The sequence below is a fragment of the Apteryx rowi genome, unplaced genomic scaffold, assembly GCF_003343035.1.
Source record: "Apteryx rowi isolate R43461 unplaced genomic scaffold, aptRow1 scaffold_57, whole genome shotgun sequence".
NCBI lineage: Eukaryota > Metazoa > Chordata > Aves > Apterygiformes > Apterygidae > Apteryx > Apteryx rowi.
Window position 1 is genome coordinate 323,300 of NW_020450838.1, and position 18,631 is coordinate 341,930.

Here is an 18,631-nt window from a genome sequence, read left to right on the forward strand (position 1 = left end):
AAAATCTACATCACTTCAAGAAAAATTGGTGAGAGCCATACACCTGGGATGAACAGAGAGCAAGGGTGGATGACATGGGAGGTCAGATGTGAACTAGGGAGGAATAATAAAAAGATGTGTGTGACTCCTGGACCGTGAGGAAGTGTCTGTGAGTGCAGAAAGAAATGGATTATTAAAGGACTAGGGGACACCAGACCTCTGAGGCACATTTGATGGATCTGGCACTAGGGATGCCAGAGGCGACAGCACTCACCTCTGTTTTGGAATTCAGAGAAGGCTGGAAGAGCAGAGGACTGGATATGGCGGTATTAGTGCATCTACAAGCAGATTAATACTGTAGGTATATGGTGAAGGAGATGTTGATAGGAAAGGTCAAAGAAAACCGTCACTTTTACAAATCACACAAGCAGAAAGTTTGTTCCTTCTTCTCCATCCTCCTTTTGGGCTGACACCGTGCAATATGAAAATACATTCATCCTTTTTTTTGATAATAGACAGAGATGCCACACTGGCTTAGTGGGGACCTGAACCACTGAAGTGTGAAAAGGCTGTCACAGTGATGATTCTGCTCCAGTGATTTTGGCTTCTGAATCCCCAAAATATCTATATAAACAATGGAATTCAACTCCGAAAGACATGGTACCCAGAACAGCTTGGTGCCTTACTTTCCTTAAAATGAAGTGCTGTGCAGTTTGAAAAGTACGTAGGTCCATATTAAAAAGAAAAATAGAAGTTCTTTATGAGGCATTACAGGATTCCAACTTATGAACAGAAAAACCTAAACTTTTTCTTATCATGCCCTTTCTTTCAAGCGTGTATCAAAAACTCTGTAACTCTTATTTCTAATAAGGAAGCTCACATCTGAGTGTCAGCTATAAGTCAATGAGGAGTTATAAAGCATCTTGTACCTCTAAGCAGGCAGCTAATTCCCTTGAAAGATTCTGCTAATGTTATAAACCTGGAATGAGAAACTCAAGTGAGTTGTAAATAACAGTGAAGTAAACTACTGTCTGAAAGCTGGTTTCTGTTCCCTTCTAAATTCATGCTCAGGGGCGGATGGGAACAGCTAGAAGAGCCAGCAACTGAAATCAAGTCTGAAAATTTTAATTAGTAGGTGAAATTGAGCTAAAGAGATGGAATGATACAAAATCAGATATCCAGCAGGTGGTAATTTTAGTGATCACTGGGCTTTTTGAAGGATAGCAAAAAGTATACAAGATCAAATTTATATTGTACAGTGGGACCCCAACAATTCCTTCCAGGACTAAGTCACGGCCTAGAAGCCATGTTGCTCTAGGACTGCAGAGAATTGGCTCTGTCTAGCATTGCACAGATCCACATGCACTGAAGGAAACAAAACAATATACACAAGGGAAGGAGCTGGGCAGCTCCGGGAAGATGAAAGAGAAGTTTCCTTGGGGGTAACCAGTAACTGGTAACAGACACCAGCTGAGATCACTCCTGTTCTCAGTCACAGAGTTTCATGAAAGACCCATGGGTGAATTTGACCATCTGCAAAAGATACAAAGAAAAAATAGGCAGAAAGACTCTGGATGGAGGTCATTTTGTTTGGAGTCACAGCTCAGGTCATTTTACCATTCATGTGCTATGCATTTTCTCTGCATTTTACTGTATATTAGCATTCACTTAAATAATGGTTAATAAGTCGTTAAACGACTATTTCTGAAGCAAGAAACAAGTTACATTTGACAGATTTTACTGAGCATATAATTTTGGGATACAACGGAGCTTCATACATATGAGGTGCTCAGTGGGGTGCCAGCACTGCTGCTAAGGTCCGCCAGCTATAGTCCCTTGGGTCTTACACCCTACTTCCTTGTAGTGGATCAGCTACCACACTCACATTGCATAAAATCTCCTGAGTTCCTTGGTTGGCTGAACAAACTCAGCTGGAGTCTGTATCATATAGAAAGTCCAACTATATATTCCTAATGATCCTGTTTTGTCTTGAAATGTGCATTGACTGGGTAAAGGAATAAAACATACCAGGCATCAAAATTAGACACATTTCCTAAACAAAAAAATGGGTTGTCATTTTATGGTTTTAAAACCTATGGTAGATAACCTCCCATAGGGATAGCTAGGCTTTCTCATGTTTCTGTTATGCCTGTTTCCAGGTGCTGGAACAGTTTGGATTTCATATACTTCACCCTAAGAACCCAGAGTGTAAATATCAGTCAATATAATGAGATTAAGGCAAGAAAGCAAAGGCAGCACATGCTATGTGCCTGTGAGTTCATATCCAAATTAATATCTGCCAAACCTGCCTTGACTCAGATACAACACAAAAGCTGTCTGCGCAGCTCAGAAGTCCTTAGAAGTCCTAAATGAATGCAGCTGGTTTGTCCTACCAAAGAGAAAGGCAAGTGGCTTCTCTTTAGGTAAAATACTTTTCCTGAAGACAAAAGGAAAAAATAGTTGGCAGATTTCATTGAAGCACGGAAAAGGTCCAGTGATGCCTAAAGAGATGGAAGCAAGTGTTGCTTGTGCAGCATCGTTAATTCTGAACTTTGTCTGGACTCCAAACCTCTGGCAGGAAGAGGAGATTAYAGAAAAACTCATAAAACAGAATGCTACAAAGCAGATGGGTACGGTGCAAGTTTAGGAAGGAGTGCCAAGGAAAATAGTTAAGTGGTCCATGGATGTGGTATGGATTTCAATATCTGGAGAGGACAGTAAAAGGAGTAAAGTTTCCAACGGACAAATGACAGTCAGACACTTTCTGAAAAAAATAAAATAAAGGCCAGTCATCTAATTGCCATTTGTGCATTTGAAAAATCCCTAATACTTACTGCTTGCATTATCATTTAGAAAGGAGAGGGAGAAGATGGTGTAGAAAATGAACAGGATAAAAGATGTTTGGTACCACAACTGAGTGGAAAGAAGCATCACTGGCTGTAACTCTTCCCTGAGACTGAGCTCTAATGCACAGCCTTCCCAAAAGCTGCTGGAAGCAGACAGACTTCCACAGCTGCTTCTGTCTGGCTGCCACTAGAGAGATGCAAGTTTTGCCACTCACCAGAGCTCCCAGGAAAGGATCCTCAGCATGAGGGCTTCCCAGAAATGCAAGAAACTGAGAAATCAAGGGTGAGAGCACAGACCTGAGGCAAGGCAGGACAACATAGCGCTTGACAAGATGGAAGAAGCACAGAGAAGCCTCGGGGTTCCCAATGAAACCTGCTGAAACTCTGACTCTCTATAGAACAAGACACGCCACCATTTTAAAGTGAGATCTACTTCAGCGTCTCAAGGCAGAGAGCCTGGGGCAACCCAGTCCCCTTGGAGCAAGCCTGTTGCTGCAGCATAGCCATCACCCACGGCCAGCCGGCTCTTCTGCTCCCTTCCTGCACGGGGGAAGAATGGGCAAGAGGTGCTCAGTCAACCAGACTGGAAGATCCCGTCTCAAAATCCAACTTCCTCAACTGCTCTTTTCAAAGCATGCTGAAAGGAGCTTCCCCTCTCCCGTCTTCAGACAGCGCTACTTCTCACAGACTGTGGTCTGGCTCCAGCAGCACTGTGCTTTGGGCCCACTTCTTGCAGGTTTGCSTGAGTGCAGGAAGGAGAAAGACTAACATGGCTGCAGCGGGTAGAGGCGTATCGTTGGGGATATGCTCAATATGGCACTGCTCTTTGGACAGATGGAACGGCGCTTATCTACACTAGCAAAGGAGAAATTCATTTGAGAATCATACTGGTACACATTATTTCACCACTTTTAATCTATGCAGGATCTGGGCTATTATGGAAAATTAAAACCTAAATATATTTCCAGTTACAGTTCAAACTACTTATCTTTAGTAGAAAAGATATTTAATTTCCTGGTCCTAATTTTACCATCTTTTTCCCTTACAAGCTTAGAATAATCAAACATCAGAAATACTACATGCTTTTTAATTACGGTGATGAAAAAATCTTTTTTGCTTCTCAACAATGGGGTAAGATAATTTTGCTAATTTTGATAACAGTTTCCTTACTGATTTGGAATCTTTATTATTCTGCTGAGGCAACCGACTGCAGTCTAGTTTCTAAGGATTGTTACTGTGTCAATTTGAGCCAATTCAGCTGTTATTTGAAACACACAGTATAAATGTGTCATTTAATRTGTTATTTCAAATTGCCTTTCTTTTTATTATCCACCAAGCTGTTTTTCTTATTTGATCACTAAATGTATATATAAAATTTAAGATACTGACCTGCATACAAATATTTTTCATTCTGTGTTCAGTTAAAAATTAAATGTTATAATTATTTTAAAATAAGAAATATTTTATTGGAAAGGGAGAGCTTTCTAAGCAAAATCATCTACCCATAGACTCCCTATAAAACATGCTCTCACATTTCCTTGTAACAYTAATCTTGCACAGGCAACTCAGATGTCTTCATGATGAAAAATAGCAAATCTACAGTGACAACTAAGTGGTGATTTTCTTTAAAGTCCTTTCTAGCTAATCGATTCAAGAAGACTCTGAAGCACATGTCAGATTTTAAACATCTTAATAGATCAGAATGACTTCAACTGTGTCTGTGGAAACACAGAAGTGGGATCCATGCAGGAACAAAACTGAGGGATCCACATGGTATTCCCAGCTCTGGCACCACATGTRGAAGCGCCTAGGACAAGCCACATCATCTCCTGATGCCTCAGTTTCCTCATCAGATAGTGGTAAAGATCCTTGGTGGTAAAGATCCTTGAGATCTTTGATTGAAAGACAATGTATAAAGACAAAAAATTAGAATACAGTGAAGTCTTTTAAATCTTTACTCAAGGTCAGCATAATTCTAGATTCAGACCTAGAATTTGCCATGAAATACAGAGAAGCTGAGATATTAATGACCAGCTCTCATGAGTTCACCATATGCTGTCAATGGATATATTTGCATGTTTTAGGGTCACTTGCAGCTTTTCATTTTTTTACTTCATTTTTGAAAACACAGGTGCCATTTATAGATATGTATGCATATATGCTTTCATTTATCATTCATATCTTTAGAGTAAAAGCCATTAGGTATTCAACATTTGCCACTTTGCAGTATCAAAATACCTACTATTCTAAGTATAGGAGATACTACAGTGTGGAGAGTTCCTGAACTGTGAATGAAGCATTCTTAAGGTAACCACTGTTCACAGAGCAAAGTATGTTATTTGACATGAAATACATACATTTATAGATGGACACACACACACACACACACACACACTAACAAAAAGCACTGTCTCCCAAAATCAGGGAGGCTGTATGTAACTGGTAGGTAAAGAACAATGCTAATGAAACTATTCTAATTTACATTAATAACAAGCACTGTAGAACAGTCTTCAGTACAATACCTAACTGCACAGCAACAACAGAAAAGCTCAGGTATTCCTCACTGATCACTATCTCTGGCATCCAATTATAGATTAAGACAACTAAATATCCCTGTTCACAGCCCTTTATTGCACTATAATTTATCATGTCTTGTCTTAAAACAAACACTTTACAAAGTGCAACACAGCACAGTAAGGCTCCCATTAATTATCAGTACCCGCCTTGAGATTACCTACAGATTTACAAACAATACCTTCAGGAATATATCATCATAAAACACAGAGTGATGCATGAACTGAGCAACCAGCAGTGGGATATGGCAGGAGGAACACACCTCAGAAGGGACATAAGTGCTGACGCATGGCTTTGGTGGATTCTGCACACAAGTTAATTGACATGTTGTTCTTTTTGCACCATGTTCTATAAGAATTACAGCAAGTAATTAATGAGACTGGTTACAGTCTCTTTAGAAGAATACCTCAATTATTACTGCTTTGATGGGTTTTACATCCAGTGCTTTTGATTTCAAAACAGAAGTAGAAAACAGAACTGAAAGACCTTTTTACACAGGGACATAAAAATACATTTTAAGGCTTCTCTTATTCCTCTCTTTTCCCCCTTCCTTTTTATAAATTGACTGTGATGCTCAAAGCCTATCTTTTAAAAATTCTTTCCTTTGATTCTTAAAATGTTTTTACCTGGTGGTTTAAAGCCACATATGTCTGTTTGTATACATCTATGTTTGTATCTGAAGAGACAAACCTCACCAGCACGTGTTTCACAACTTCCAAATTCCTGACTGACTAGAGTCAACAAAGAGTTATACAGGGGCATCTTATAAAGCTTCTCCCCAAAGCAGGCAGATACGCAGCATGCAGGCAGCCGAGCAGACATGAATCTATTTCAGTGCACACTAGCAGTATATCCTAAAGCATATTTTTAGCTTGCACATGCCRAATTTAAAACCTGTTTTTAAACTCTCTTTGCCACTGGACAGTTGAGTGCAATCAAACAGCTCTGGGTGTATCCTACAACAGTATGTTTGCATACATTCCCTCTCACAGCTCTACCTTTCTCAGGTCATGCAGCCAGCTCTTACCTCAATGGTGTACTGTTCAAAAATCCGAAGCTGAAGAAAAATGTCTAGCTTAATCTTCCTCTCATGGAAGAGCTCTTCCATCTGTACCTGGGCCTCGTCGAGCTGCTGAAGGACAGATTCAATGTGGCTGATGGAGCTATTGTGTGGAGTCTTGTTGTTGGAAACGGCTGAGTCCCTGTGGCAAGGCAGAGAGAATGGTTAAAGCTCAGCATTAAGGCAGGCAAAAGAGCAAGAACTACACATTTGTGATTCTGCGTGCCGCTGAGAAGCAAGCCCAGGCACAAAGGGCTGAGGGAAGGAGTATGCAACCCTCGTCTTTTACTCGCTGAAATCCTGCAGTTCCTGAGCTTGGCACAAAGTTCAAACAATGGGGACATCCTTTCTTGTGTCGTGACACTGTGACCTTACACACTTGGGAGGGCTCGGAGGGGCAGAGTGGGGGAGAACGGCACCTCACTCTCAATGGCTCTCTTGAGGAGTCTGGCTGTCAAACCCATTTAATCCTACAGAGAGTGTCCGCTCCATCCTATGCTCACACTGTCTCAGCAGCACAAAGCTCGGAGCTGCTACTTAGCCACCTGGACTTTTACAAGTTGGTTTTGTGCAACATTTGCTTTATTACTTGTGGATTAGTTGAATCAGAATTATCAGCATTTTAGACTAAGGGGATAGAGATCCCTTGATTTCTCCGGATTACTAAATCCTGCAAAATACTCAGAATGCAGTGCAAAAAACTCCACTGAAGGAAAACACTTTTTCAAGCTTCGTAAGACAGAGTCTGACTTGTCCTTGCATGAGGGTAAGTGAAGTGCCATGTGCCTGTGAGAGGTCAGATACAGCTGCTATACACCCCACATACAGGCAGCAGAAGAGAGCAAGCCCTTTAACTGGTGGGCTGGATACCTAGGGGGAGCTTGCTGTACCTGAAACAAATCTTAGCACAGACACAGGATAGCCCTGACAGTTTCTTTTCTGCTTGTGCTCTCACATATAATACGGGGTCATCTACAATCTGTTAGGTCTTCAGTAAATTTTTCTCAGTAGATGTTCTATGAATAAAAGAGCCTTTGAGGACATAAAGAGCTAAAACTTATCCTTGAACGTGGCACGAAAGATTCCCCAACTTTAATAGAGACAAATAGGAAAATCTGAAGCTACAATTTAGTGCTTAGTTTTGGTACTCTGGCTCAAACAAGATTTAGATGCAATAGTTTTCATTTTGCAGCCTGCTCAAGGGCTTGTGATAGCTGCCACATTGCTTGGGATATTTAAACCAAACCAACTGAAAGCCCTATAAAATACACTTTTGGAAACCCATGTGCACTGGCAGGATAACAGGATGGAGTGGGTCAGCCAGCAGGTCTTACATCAGTATTTCCTATCAGTCTGTAGATGTGGCTTGGAGAAGGTGGGGAGGGTGGCAAAGAAAAATCCCGCAGATCATACTGGAATATCAGGGCACTGACAAGTTCCCATATGTAGAGGGAACCAGCTGACAATACTGGAGACCAAGCGATGTGCCAGGTAATGCTGCCAGGTCACCGCATTGCTCCATGAGGAATGAACTGCAGCTGGGAACCCTCCTCCTGGCCAGCCATCCTGGAGCTCCTCTTCTGGGCTGCCGAGCAGAAGTGCCTGTGGAGTCTGCCCACTGTGCAACAGTACTGCTAGGCTCCCAATTTTTAGGTTTCCATTTCCCTTTTCAGGGCTGAATTTTCCCTCCATAAACATCTAACAAAGTGTGGGTAGTCTTCCATGGGAATAGATGGAAATGCTTGTGCTTTGCTATTTGTAAATTATCATCAYGTAGGGTCAGATCAAAACAACATACAGTCAACTTAAATGTTAATTGAACACTGTCAGTGAGCATAACTGGAGTAAAGAAATCATACAACCTAATATAGATGCCTTAAATTGAACATAGGCGTTGATACACACAGTCATTGAAGGTAAGTTTAAAACCATACCTTTTGGGTTCTAAGGCAACAAAACATACATATGTTATTTTGTTTTCATTGTGTGTCTTGGGGGAACAGTACAAGCATTTGGCTGAACATCTGAAGCCTAAGAATTAAATTTAAAAATACAGAATACCGTTAACAACACATTAGCTGGCTCTTTGGATGTGTATCTCCTCTTTTTCCTCAAATACATTCTTTCTGATATACAGAACTTCAGATGCCCCAATACCATTCTGAAGCATGTAGTACCAACCTCCCTTGCTTATAAGGCTGATATTACTCTCTCTCTAGCCAATACAGTTTCTGTCCCGCTCTGTCAGTCCTGTGGTTTCACCTTCTTGGTGACCATAAGGTCTTTCTCTGCTTCCACATTCCAACTGTACAGAGAAAGGATGAATGAAGATAACTAGGCAACATTTTGAAACTACAACTTAATCTTAGCCCACATTCAATCAAGTTCTGCTTCCTTCAGTCAGCACCTGTCTTCTATAAAAGGACAAGAAATATGTCTTCATTCAAATGCAGGAATATTACTATTCATATAATAGCTAAATGACTCCATGAATTATTCAAGACTGGTAGATCTTAGATCTCTCATGGGATCTAAAGACACACTTGGTTTTAGAAATTCTTTTTCATTAAACACTTCACTCTTCAAATCAAGCCACACTTGCATTCCAGGAGCTGATGCAATACAAAATTTCAAGTGCAATAATCTGCTATTTTTTCCACAGTCCCCTCAGAAAAGGCCCTGAGAATCCCTACACAGTCTGGTTTCAGAAAGACCCCACCTTCCAGAAAAAGAAGTTTCTGAGACTGGAAACTATTGAAACATGCTCCCCCTCCGCCAAAAAAACCCAAACAAACATGGGGAACATAAAATTGGGTTCAGTGTATTGCTGCTGAGTTTGTTCAGAATGAACTCACTGCTCCTGAAATTGATTTAAGTGCTTTAACGAGGAAAAAGCTATGTGAAAAGTACCCATTATCAAGAGCTCACACACTTAACTATGGTAAAGAAAGAAAGGTCCAGAAATCTTCACTGTCATTTTTCCCCTCCCAACATCCCTGTTCTTCCCCATCTCATTGGCACAAGTCATTGTTTTGCCTCCAGCAGCTCTCCTGGAAGCATAGCAGTTTTCTAAAAGATTTGCTTTGTGTTGACTGACTGCTGAGAATGAGGATCTCAGGACCGATAATGAAGAGTGGAAAAACTGTTTCTGATGTCAACCATGGTATGTGTGGTGTTGCAAGTCAGGTTTGTTATGTTCTTGATAGGTGTGGTCTCCTGATGCCAGCAGCCACTGAAGATCTTCTGTGAAGAGCAGTCCCAGCCATCATATTTAACTAGTTCAAGCAGCTGAGTTTTTCCTAAGCTATCAGGAGGAGACACAGAGTACTATTACACAAGTGATCTTCTCTAAGCTAATATCTGTGCTCTCAGAGATAAGGACAAGAAGTGGAAACTTCCTCAAGGCCCCATTAATTTCATTGGTTTTAACCTATGCTATGACATGCTTGATAAGAGCAGCATATTTCATTCTGCTCATTGTTATAGCATTTGCAGTCTTCGGCTTCACAGCAGGTACAAGGTGATCCACACTGTGAAATGCAATGCTGTGTTAAGGAAAGACTGCAGCAATTCTGATTTTTCCTTCTTCCCAAGTGTGTTCTTTTACTTTTGCCAGCAGCCATGAAAGCCATCAGAGTGGGAGCTCACTAAAGTGGTTTCATGTTTTTCTTATGTAGTTCCGCTTCACTTTTTTGCAAGAGTCCAGGATCATACTATAGGCTATGCAGTTAGACTAGTCAGAGTGGTTGAAAACAACACTTGAATCAAACAGCATCTTGACAATCCAGCCCTGCATATCTTTGCATGCATCCAAGGCTTCTTTTCTTCAGACAGCTGTTCTCTGTATTTATCAGAACTTAACTTTATCAGAAGTAGGTGATCCTGCTTCACCCTGCTCCACCTTGCTCACTGTCCAGAATACAAGCCAGAGCCCAGCAATGTGATTTCTTGGTTAAAAACAACTGCCACAAACCCAGCCTTGCCATTTTTCAAATGTTTAGGTACAACACCAACTCCAAAATCATTCTCAAACATAGGGTTACCCTTGCTTTTCAAAGACTGAAACTAAAAACTGACCAAGTTTACATGAAAACAGATGAACACCTACCTGCTCTCTCCCAGTTCACCTCTTCTCCTCCATCACCTCACAGCCACCTGCACTGACTGGCCTTCCCCCTACAGCTGCTATGCACAGTGATGCTCAAACGACTACTCAGTCCCAAATATTGCTCGGCCCACTGCATGGCTCCACACGCCACTTTTCCACAGGCACAGGTGCAGGCAAAAAGCCCCTAGCCTGATCTCACAGCCTGCACTGGGACTCCTTCAACATGGACACTTTCTGCAGCCCCCCAGCCCAGTCCACAGTCCACCTGATGGGCTTACACAGGGTCCATTTCTGGGTCTTCTCCATGGGTGTTCATGCTGGAATGATGTTGTGCCAATAAGTGAGATGAGCGGGGTTTCTGGAACAAAAATACCTTTTGGTACAAAATTTCACTGCCATTCTTGTGATTTCCTAGAAAAGCCCTGAACTTTGAGAAAAAGTTTCTTCTTCCAAAGGGAAACTGCCCACCATCAGAGACAAAATAATGGGCTATGTCAGCTTTGGCTGACCTGGCATGGCCATACTTATGTTCTTATCTAAAATCCCCTCCATATGGCAGCATGCTTACCAAACACAGCATGTTTCCTTCCTACTTATCTCATCAGCTAAGATGAATGGATCGATGGAGCCTGGCTCTTTCTACTCCCTATCCTTCCTTGCCAACTCTGCTCACAGCAGGCAATACCACAGCTTGCATCCCTCGCTCGCCCCCTGTGACGCAGGTAAACCACATACAGCAAGACTAGGCATTTGCACTCTCTCTCTTCTGTGTAGCTGCCTAGAGCTGAATGACGTTCGAAACTTAAGGAAGCCTTTTCAAATCTCTCGACCTTTTTCTGACTCTGCGGATAAGATTGCACACCCTGGGTGACAGCAAAAAGCACAGAGGAAAGTTCAGCACATAGCTGCAGCAGAAGACTCAGGGCCTCTTGCATAGCTCTTGACATAACCCTCTGGGTGAGTTTCAGGTGAAATGCATGAGACTTGGTAGATTTTTATATTATATATTCATACATAATATACACACTATCTACTTGTAGAGAAGGGCAGTCTCTAATAATACAAAGATCTCAAGAACAACGGATGTACTGGCCTTGGTTCTGAGCTCAGTTACAACACTAAAGGCAGGAAAACACTGCTATTGACAAAGTTAAAGTAGTAGGATACCATTGTAAATAAGAACAAGTGAGAGAGATCTCAGTACTACAAGTTTTGGGTAAGACTGTTGTACTCTCTGCAAGCATTTGTTCTACTACACTTATAGACTGAGAAAGCAAAAAAACTTTTCAGAGCCAGTCACTTGGTGTATTTCAAATCAGATAAAATGAGCTGTTTTAATTCATAATGCAAGTAGAGCTGACAATACAAGACCCTGTTTGACAGCATTAATAAACCCCATACGAACAAAGATAAACGAAAGGGTGCTGCATGCAAAATGAGTGAAGACTGTTAGACACGTGCATATTTTATTTGGAGGAATACAGTTTTCCTATACCAGGAGTAATTCTATAAATTACAAGGCCTCAGCTCATGATCATTTAACAATCTGCCGTAAGTACCCACTTAAAATATTCACCTGAAAAGAATTTGTTTCAATTCAGTTCATTGTGTCTATAAATAATCTCCCTGTCAAACATTGCAGCCCATGCTGCTCCACAGATTCTAATCAGTCCATACAAATCACTCCTTGCAATTTCAATAAAACACTCTAAGAACTTAAAACATCATAAATAAGCAAAGAGTAAATATACTCTCCCAATTAAGCCTAAACTTACCTTTCCCCACTTACGCACACCCAAAACACAGTATATATCAGATTTCTTGACCCCTTTCCTCCAGGTGGATGCTTACCTGAGCTGTTGGATTAGATCTTCCCCTTCTTTAATAACATTGAGGGTAGCATCCAAGGTGGCTGTTTGTTGCTGCTGAAACTGCTTGATAAGCTCCTGAACCGCATCCACCGAGTCAGCACAGACATCCTCTAAGAGCTCCTTCTGCAGATCTTCCATCCATGTCCACAGCTGGGAAGGAGGGGAGGGAAATATAAATCAGAGAGGGATTGAGACTTAACCCTTTTGCTCTCTAATTCCAGATCAGAAAGCATTAACCAAGAGAGCATGTTTCACATGGGAACTGACCTCAAGTTTTTTTAAAAAAAAGGATACACTGGATTCTGGTAGGTGAAATTTGATTTTAAGCAACCAAGTAAAATAAATGTAATATCAAGCCTTTTTTCCCCAAATCAATTTTCATTTCAGCCTCTTACATGATAATAACTAAATTCATGGTATCCCTCCAATTAACTCTTTAGACAAGTAACAAATTACAATGCCATATAGCTGTGATAACCCTAACCCTTTCCGGAGCTGAGTGACATCAACTCCCATTAATTTCTCATGCAGCTGAATCCTGTTGCAGAACTAAAATGTTTGGTATGTATGTATGGTACTGACTGAAGTCCAGCTGTGCCTGCTCAACTATGCCTTACACAGGCAGAAGGGGTTTGTTTTGTTTTTGTTTTTTTTTCCAAAATGCACCTCAGACTCTGCTTTTTGACTCTTACAAAATCCGGACATAGTGAGGAGGCAGCAGTTTCACCAATCGCTTCCATGCAGGTCCATTCATTTTAAAAAATCCTGACTACCAATTTCAAAACAACAACAAAAACCAATTGGCTAAGTGCTTAGATAAATATATCCAGCCAGCTGTTCATCAGAGATCTGAGCAGTGGCAGGCAAGCCCCAGCTCCTCGTTGGCTGTAAAGCCTTAAAACGAACAGAGGTTTCCCCTTTAAGCTTGCTCTGAAAAGTGAGTGTAAAATTGCACCAACTGAGCTGGCAATCTGCCAGCAAATCCTAATGACTCCACCAGCGAGACTATTTTCTGTGCCATGCCTGCCCCATTAACCCACATTCTGCTGGTATATTCTGCAAGGTAGCAGAGAAGTACGGGACTGGGAAACTACCCGCCGTACCGCTGCACTGTCAAATGTCAAAGCACGCGGAGCTGGCAGGAATGGGGCTGCATCTCTGTCTGCCGTTCCAGGGAGCTGCAAAGCAATTTATCTCAGAGGGAGCTAGAGGTACATATGAAGGAGTAGACAGACGTTGTGCGGGGGTGTCAAAAGAGCTGGTAAAAACACTTCTGTTCAGAACGAGGCACACTGGATCCTCATCCTACAGGATTTCTTCTGAGTTTGCGAACTCTGCACGTCCACAAAAAGAGAAAGGAGGAGAGAGATGTTTTAAGAGCCAGCTGGTTAGGCTGCTCACAAACAGGTCCAAAGCAAAGGCCAGCCTCCGAGAGTTTTACACTGCTGGCACTCTACTGACTTCAAGGATATCACCCTGATCTAAAACAAACTAATCGACCTCTGAACCTGTCCCAGCCCTGCTTAGCGATTACATCAGCAAATGGACAGCCCTGCTCCCCGGGCTCTGTTCCCACCCCACTAGAGACTCCTTGTTTGACAGATGATAAGCCACTTGGGAAAACATGCTTTAAAACTCCTGCTGAATTTGAAGGCCTTTCACTAGGGTTAGTGAATATTTTGGGTGAACCCCTTAGTCTCAGTTTATTCATAAACAGCATAATCATAATTGCCTAGCCTATTACTGGCCTACAATGGAATGTCTTGCTCACTTTATTTGTATATTTTCACATTATCAGAGGAAAGGCATGCTATAAAACGGCAAGTATTAGTACAAAAAAAGAATATAATTAAGTAGTCAGGCCCATGAAATAGCTGAAAGGATGAAAACATATTTGAATAACCAAATAGAGTGATTTTTCATTTGTGACCCGAGTTCCAGGTGCTGGACTCGGGCAAGCCAGTAAAAAGGAAAATGTATTAATGCCTTTAGGCACATCAGTTACATTCAGCATCTTTCTGGTTTTGATCCTGACACCTGCTCCCACTCAAGCAGTAGGGACAGCTGGACTAAAGCAGGCTAGGATCAGGTTGTTTAGGAATATTATTTTCCCTGCTAATCAGATCTCCAAGTAATAGAGCACTTTGTAACTAAAGAAGAGAAAAATGGCCATGTGTGTAAATCATCCTTCCCCTCCAAGATGGGCAAGCTAGTAGTTCTATAATTTTTTGCTGCTCTTTTTCATATTTAATTTTTCTATTTAAGATAACCACAAAAAGCTCAGGGAGTTTTCTGTACAAAAAGAAAAGTGAGATAAAGAAATTGCTTCATTGCTGGCAATCTGCCGGTTCCTTGAAATTATCATGTGAGCAAGGGCCAAGGAGAGTTTCCAATCCCCCAATGCAACGGAGGAGGAAAGCCCTGTTTTCAAAAGTGTCTTCAGAACCCAACTTTCAGCAGCAGCCAAAAAGACTTTGATTTTTAAGATCCTAAGTCACTTTTTGAATATGCTCCTAAATCAAAGCACTTTTGAAATACTTCTACATGAACTGCACTGTACTCACCTGGAACTGAAACATTTATTAATCTGAGAAAACACTCAAAGACACAAACTCATATTAACTTCGCATGGTTCCGTACGTGACCTGTGATTGTAAGGATTTGCATAACAAAAGCTATCAGAATCTAGGTCATCCTTGACTCAGAGCGCTTTAATCCTTCAGACTCCACCAATCCCTGGGAAATCCTAATACAAAGAATCAGTCAATATTAATAAGATTAGGAAGATCTTTCAGGAATAATTTACAATAGAAACCTGACTCACAGACCTCCTAGGTTATGTGCTACAATTAACAGCACCTGAAATAAATTGCTACCAAGTCCCATTTCTGAATGCCACAGAAATGGAGGATAAATTCCATGTCACCACACCAAAATCAGTTGACCTGTTAATCACAAAACAGAAATCATACCCTGGCTTGTTCCAGTCCAACACAACTCAGAAAATCAGTCTCTATTATGGTTCAATGTTTAATTCCAATACAGCTACTCAACTGATTTTAAAAATCCTATTAAAACCCTAAGTCATCAAACACTTTGTGCATATGCTGTGACTCACTCCAAAGCAGCGAGCTTACTTAGGCTAAGTGCACAATTCTTCACTGAAGTCTGGCTTATTACACAGGATGATGTTTGGCATGTATTTGCACAAACTAACTTTTCCTCCTTCATTTTTAGCATGAGCAAAATTCACGGGCACCTGTCCCATTCCCATGTGCATTCCAAACTACTGCTAATCTGTCACTTGATCCTGCATAGGGAGAACGTGTAGGTGCATGCAGACATTTCAAATACTAACACAATATTTCCACGTCCAGCTGTGATGACTTTACTAAGCTTGCCAGTGATGCACATGTCCAGAAATTGGACACCTCCACACCATAGTGCTTAACATGTACTAAACCAAAGATACAGAATCCTGGCAAACCCAGACGAAATAAAACAAAAAAATTTTTTTTATGCTTCCTTCAAATTGATCTATCCTTTGGTGCAATTAATTGGATATGGACATACTAATGCATTAGTGGTTAAACCTGAATTAAGCCCAGTGGAGAGACTCAGCCACAAATCCAACACATGCAAACTAAATTAGTTTATAAATTTTACAGTGGTCACACAAAAGTGCAAGGTAAATATTTAACATGCAATGTCCATGCTGAAGCGCCATGGAGGCTCCAAGATTCTGGCTTATTTATCAAGGTAATCGTGGCTTCACACAAGAAAAACAGTTCTCCTCTGATAACTAGACCAGTGGAAAAAAAAGAACCCAAACCCCCTCTTTTAGGGGAGCTTCTGTCAGCTCTCTTAGGCATTGTAACAACTTCTTTGTCTTGCTTGGCTGTAACACACAGGCAGCTTCCATCCATCGAAAAGACAATACAGTTCTTTATTCCCAGCTATTTCGGCTGATGCAATACCCTTCATTTTTCTCAAGTACTTAATGAGACCACTTACTGGAGGTTTGAAGGACATCTGTGCCTGTTACCTAAAAATTTATGCTTCTCCCTTAGAGCAAGGGACCACTTTAAACAAAATGTAAAACCTAACGAGATTGCTAAGAAAACCTCGCCTCCGTGTTTGGAATAAGTATTAAACACCCGGTGTTTGCACACTGCTATTGGCAAATGCCAGTACCGAGTTTCAATCCTACCCAAAACAGTTTAAAGAGATTGAGTATTGAGACCAGTGAAAAGGAAGGTGAAGAACTGGTCAGTTCAATCCATGAGAATAACCAGTGCACAATATTTTCGCTAGCCATTCAAAACAAGGATGTTAAAGGAAACAAGCAACTATCCAGGGTATATGTTCTACTCCTTTACAATATCAGAGGAGTGCCACGTATTGCAGATCATGCCCCAAAAGGATGTTCATGCTAGCTCGGTAAATTAATGTCCATCACAGCAACCAAGGCTAGAACAGAACTGAGAGGGATTCATGGAAATATGGGAGTTCTCTTTTCCCACCTGCACAGCTGCCACTCCATGAGTTAACATAGGAGTCCAAAGAACCAAGGTCAGGTTGAGAGAAAGTAACAGAACTGCTCCAGAGAGAGATGTCCATCAACTCTGTTCTCCTCTCCTTCTAAGCCAGGCTTATACAAATTCACTCTAAGCAGTAACATTTAGTTGTTCAGTAATATGCAGAAGTCACATAGACCCTAGGAGAAGACAAAGATTTGGAAAACAGACCTTGTTTCACTTGTTCCCAGGGCAGGTCAATTTATGGCAGGACTTCAGCATGTGCTTATGTTTAAGCACCTGTTCAGTGCTGTTATGAATATGGTTTCGTTGTGTGGCCTTTAGGAAACCACTTTTTCCACCTTGGTTTCCCCCCACCGACATGGTGAAGATAATGACGCTTCTCGACATAATTAACTTCCATCAGCCCATGTTTATTCACACTTACAATGCATCCAGTGCTGTTTAAATTGAATGAACTGATAGTTGCTATAACCTGTAAGCATATTTCAACAAGATTTCCAAAGTCCCAAGGGCACATTCAAGGTCTCATGAAAATGTCAAGGGAAACATATAAAAGAAAGTTTGTAATAACGAGCTGTAACATGACCGGATGCCACCAGTGAAGTGTCACGTGATGACAGCATACCTAATAAAATGTGACAACGTGATATGACCAGACGCTTCATATGAAATGCCACAATATGCAGCTTCCACAGTAAGATGCAGCTGATGAGACACCCTGCTGCAAGATGTAACGTTGTCAGACATCACCAAACTGGTTGGGAAGAAACGACAAGTGGAAAGAAAGGGAACATTCTGTGAAAAAAATGTCTGATCTCTTCCTAACCTCTTTCTTGCTTTTCTCCCTTTTCCTTGCCAATTTCTTGACATTCATCCTTGGTTGGGTTGCATCTGGTGCTTCTGTATGCTGAAGCTTTTTAATTAGTAACCTTGCCTATGGCAAAAGGATTTGCAATGCCTAAACATCTGATGCTTTTCCCAAGTCCTGCATGGACCAGACTGATACAGCACAGAACAATCTCCTCTCAAGGGAAACGTGCTCAGGGCAGTTATGCTTACATCAGGGAGTGCGTAGATCCCCAGCCCAAGGTCATGTAAATGTAATTCAGGGCCTATTCATTCCAGGAGAGGAAGCTGGCTTATAACTGAAGAATCAGATGTACATGTTCTGTGCTTTGCCTGCTACCATCATGAATTGCAAAAACATATTTCTCTTAAAGCATAATTTTAATGCAAGTTACTTGCAATTATGAATCTAGATGTGATTAACTGCAGAAATTGTACTAAGCAAATTGAATTCTGCACTTGATCATACTGGTACAAGCTTGGAGAAGTACTTCCTACATCAAAAAATATATTCAGCTTTACGCCAGGGTAATACACTACAGTCTGGTGCAGGAAGAGCTTCTCATAGATGCAAAATATACACTACAAATTCAGCAATTTACTTAAATAAATGCATGAACCATTATATTTTCTTCTAAACTAAGTGTTCCCTGGCTCTAAACATTTCCTTACTTTTCAGATAGGAGCTGCACCACCTCTTCCCTCTGTGCTTTTCCCAGTGACTTGCCATATCACTTGCAGCCTTACCCTGCTCTGCAGCTTTAAGCCCTTTGGGCAGCTTCCACCACTACGCCCTAGGAATCTTA

The 18,631-nt window shown here is 41.2% G+C and overlaps 1 protein-coding gene across 1 annotated transcript in view; it reads right to left on the minus strand.

The window, feature by feature from the left end:
• LOC112973832 (kalirin) overlaps nucleotides 1-18,631 on the minus strand; it is a 267,351-nt gene that overhangs the window by 97,141 nt on the left and 151,579 nt on the right. The window contains exons 12-13 of the mRNA XM_026082189.1: nucleotides 12,419-12,588; nucleotides 6,427-6,601 (exon numbers count right to left, since the gene is read on the minus strand). Coding sequence (XP_025937974.1) covers nucleotides 6,427-6,601; nucleotides 12,419-12,588 — 345 coding nt within the window. The remainder of the gene's footprint in view (nucleotides 1-6,426; nucleotides 6,602-12,418; nucleotides 12,589-18,631) is intronic.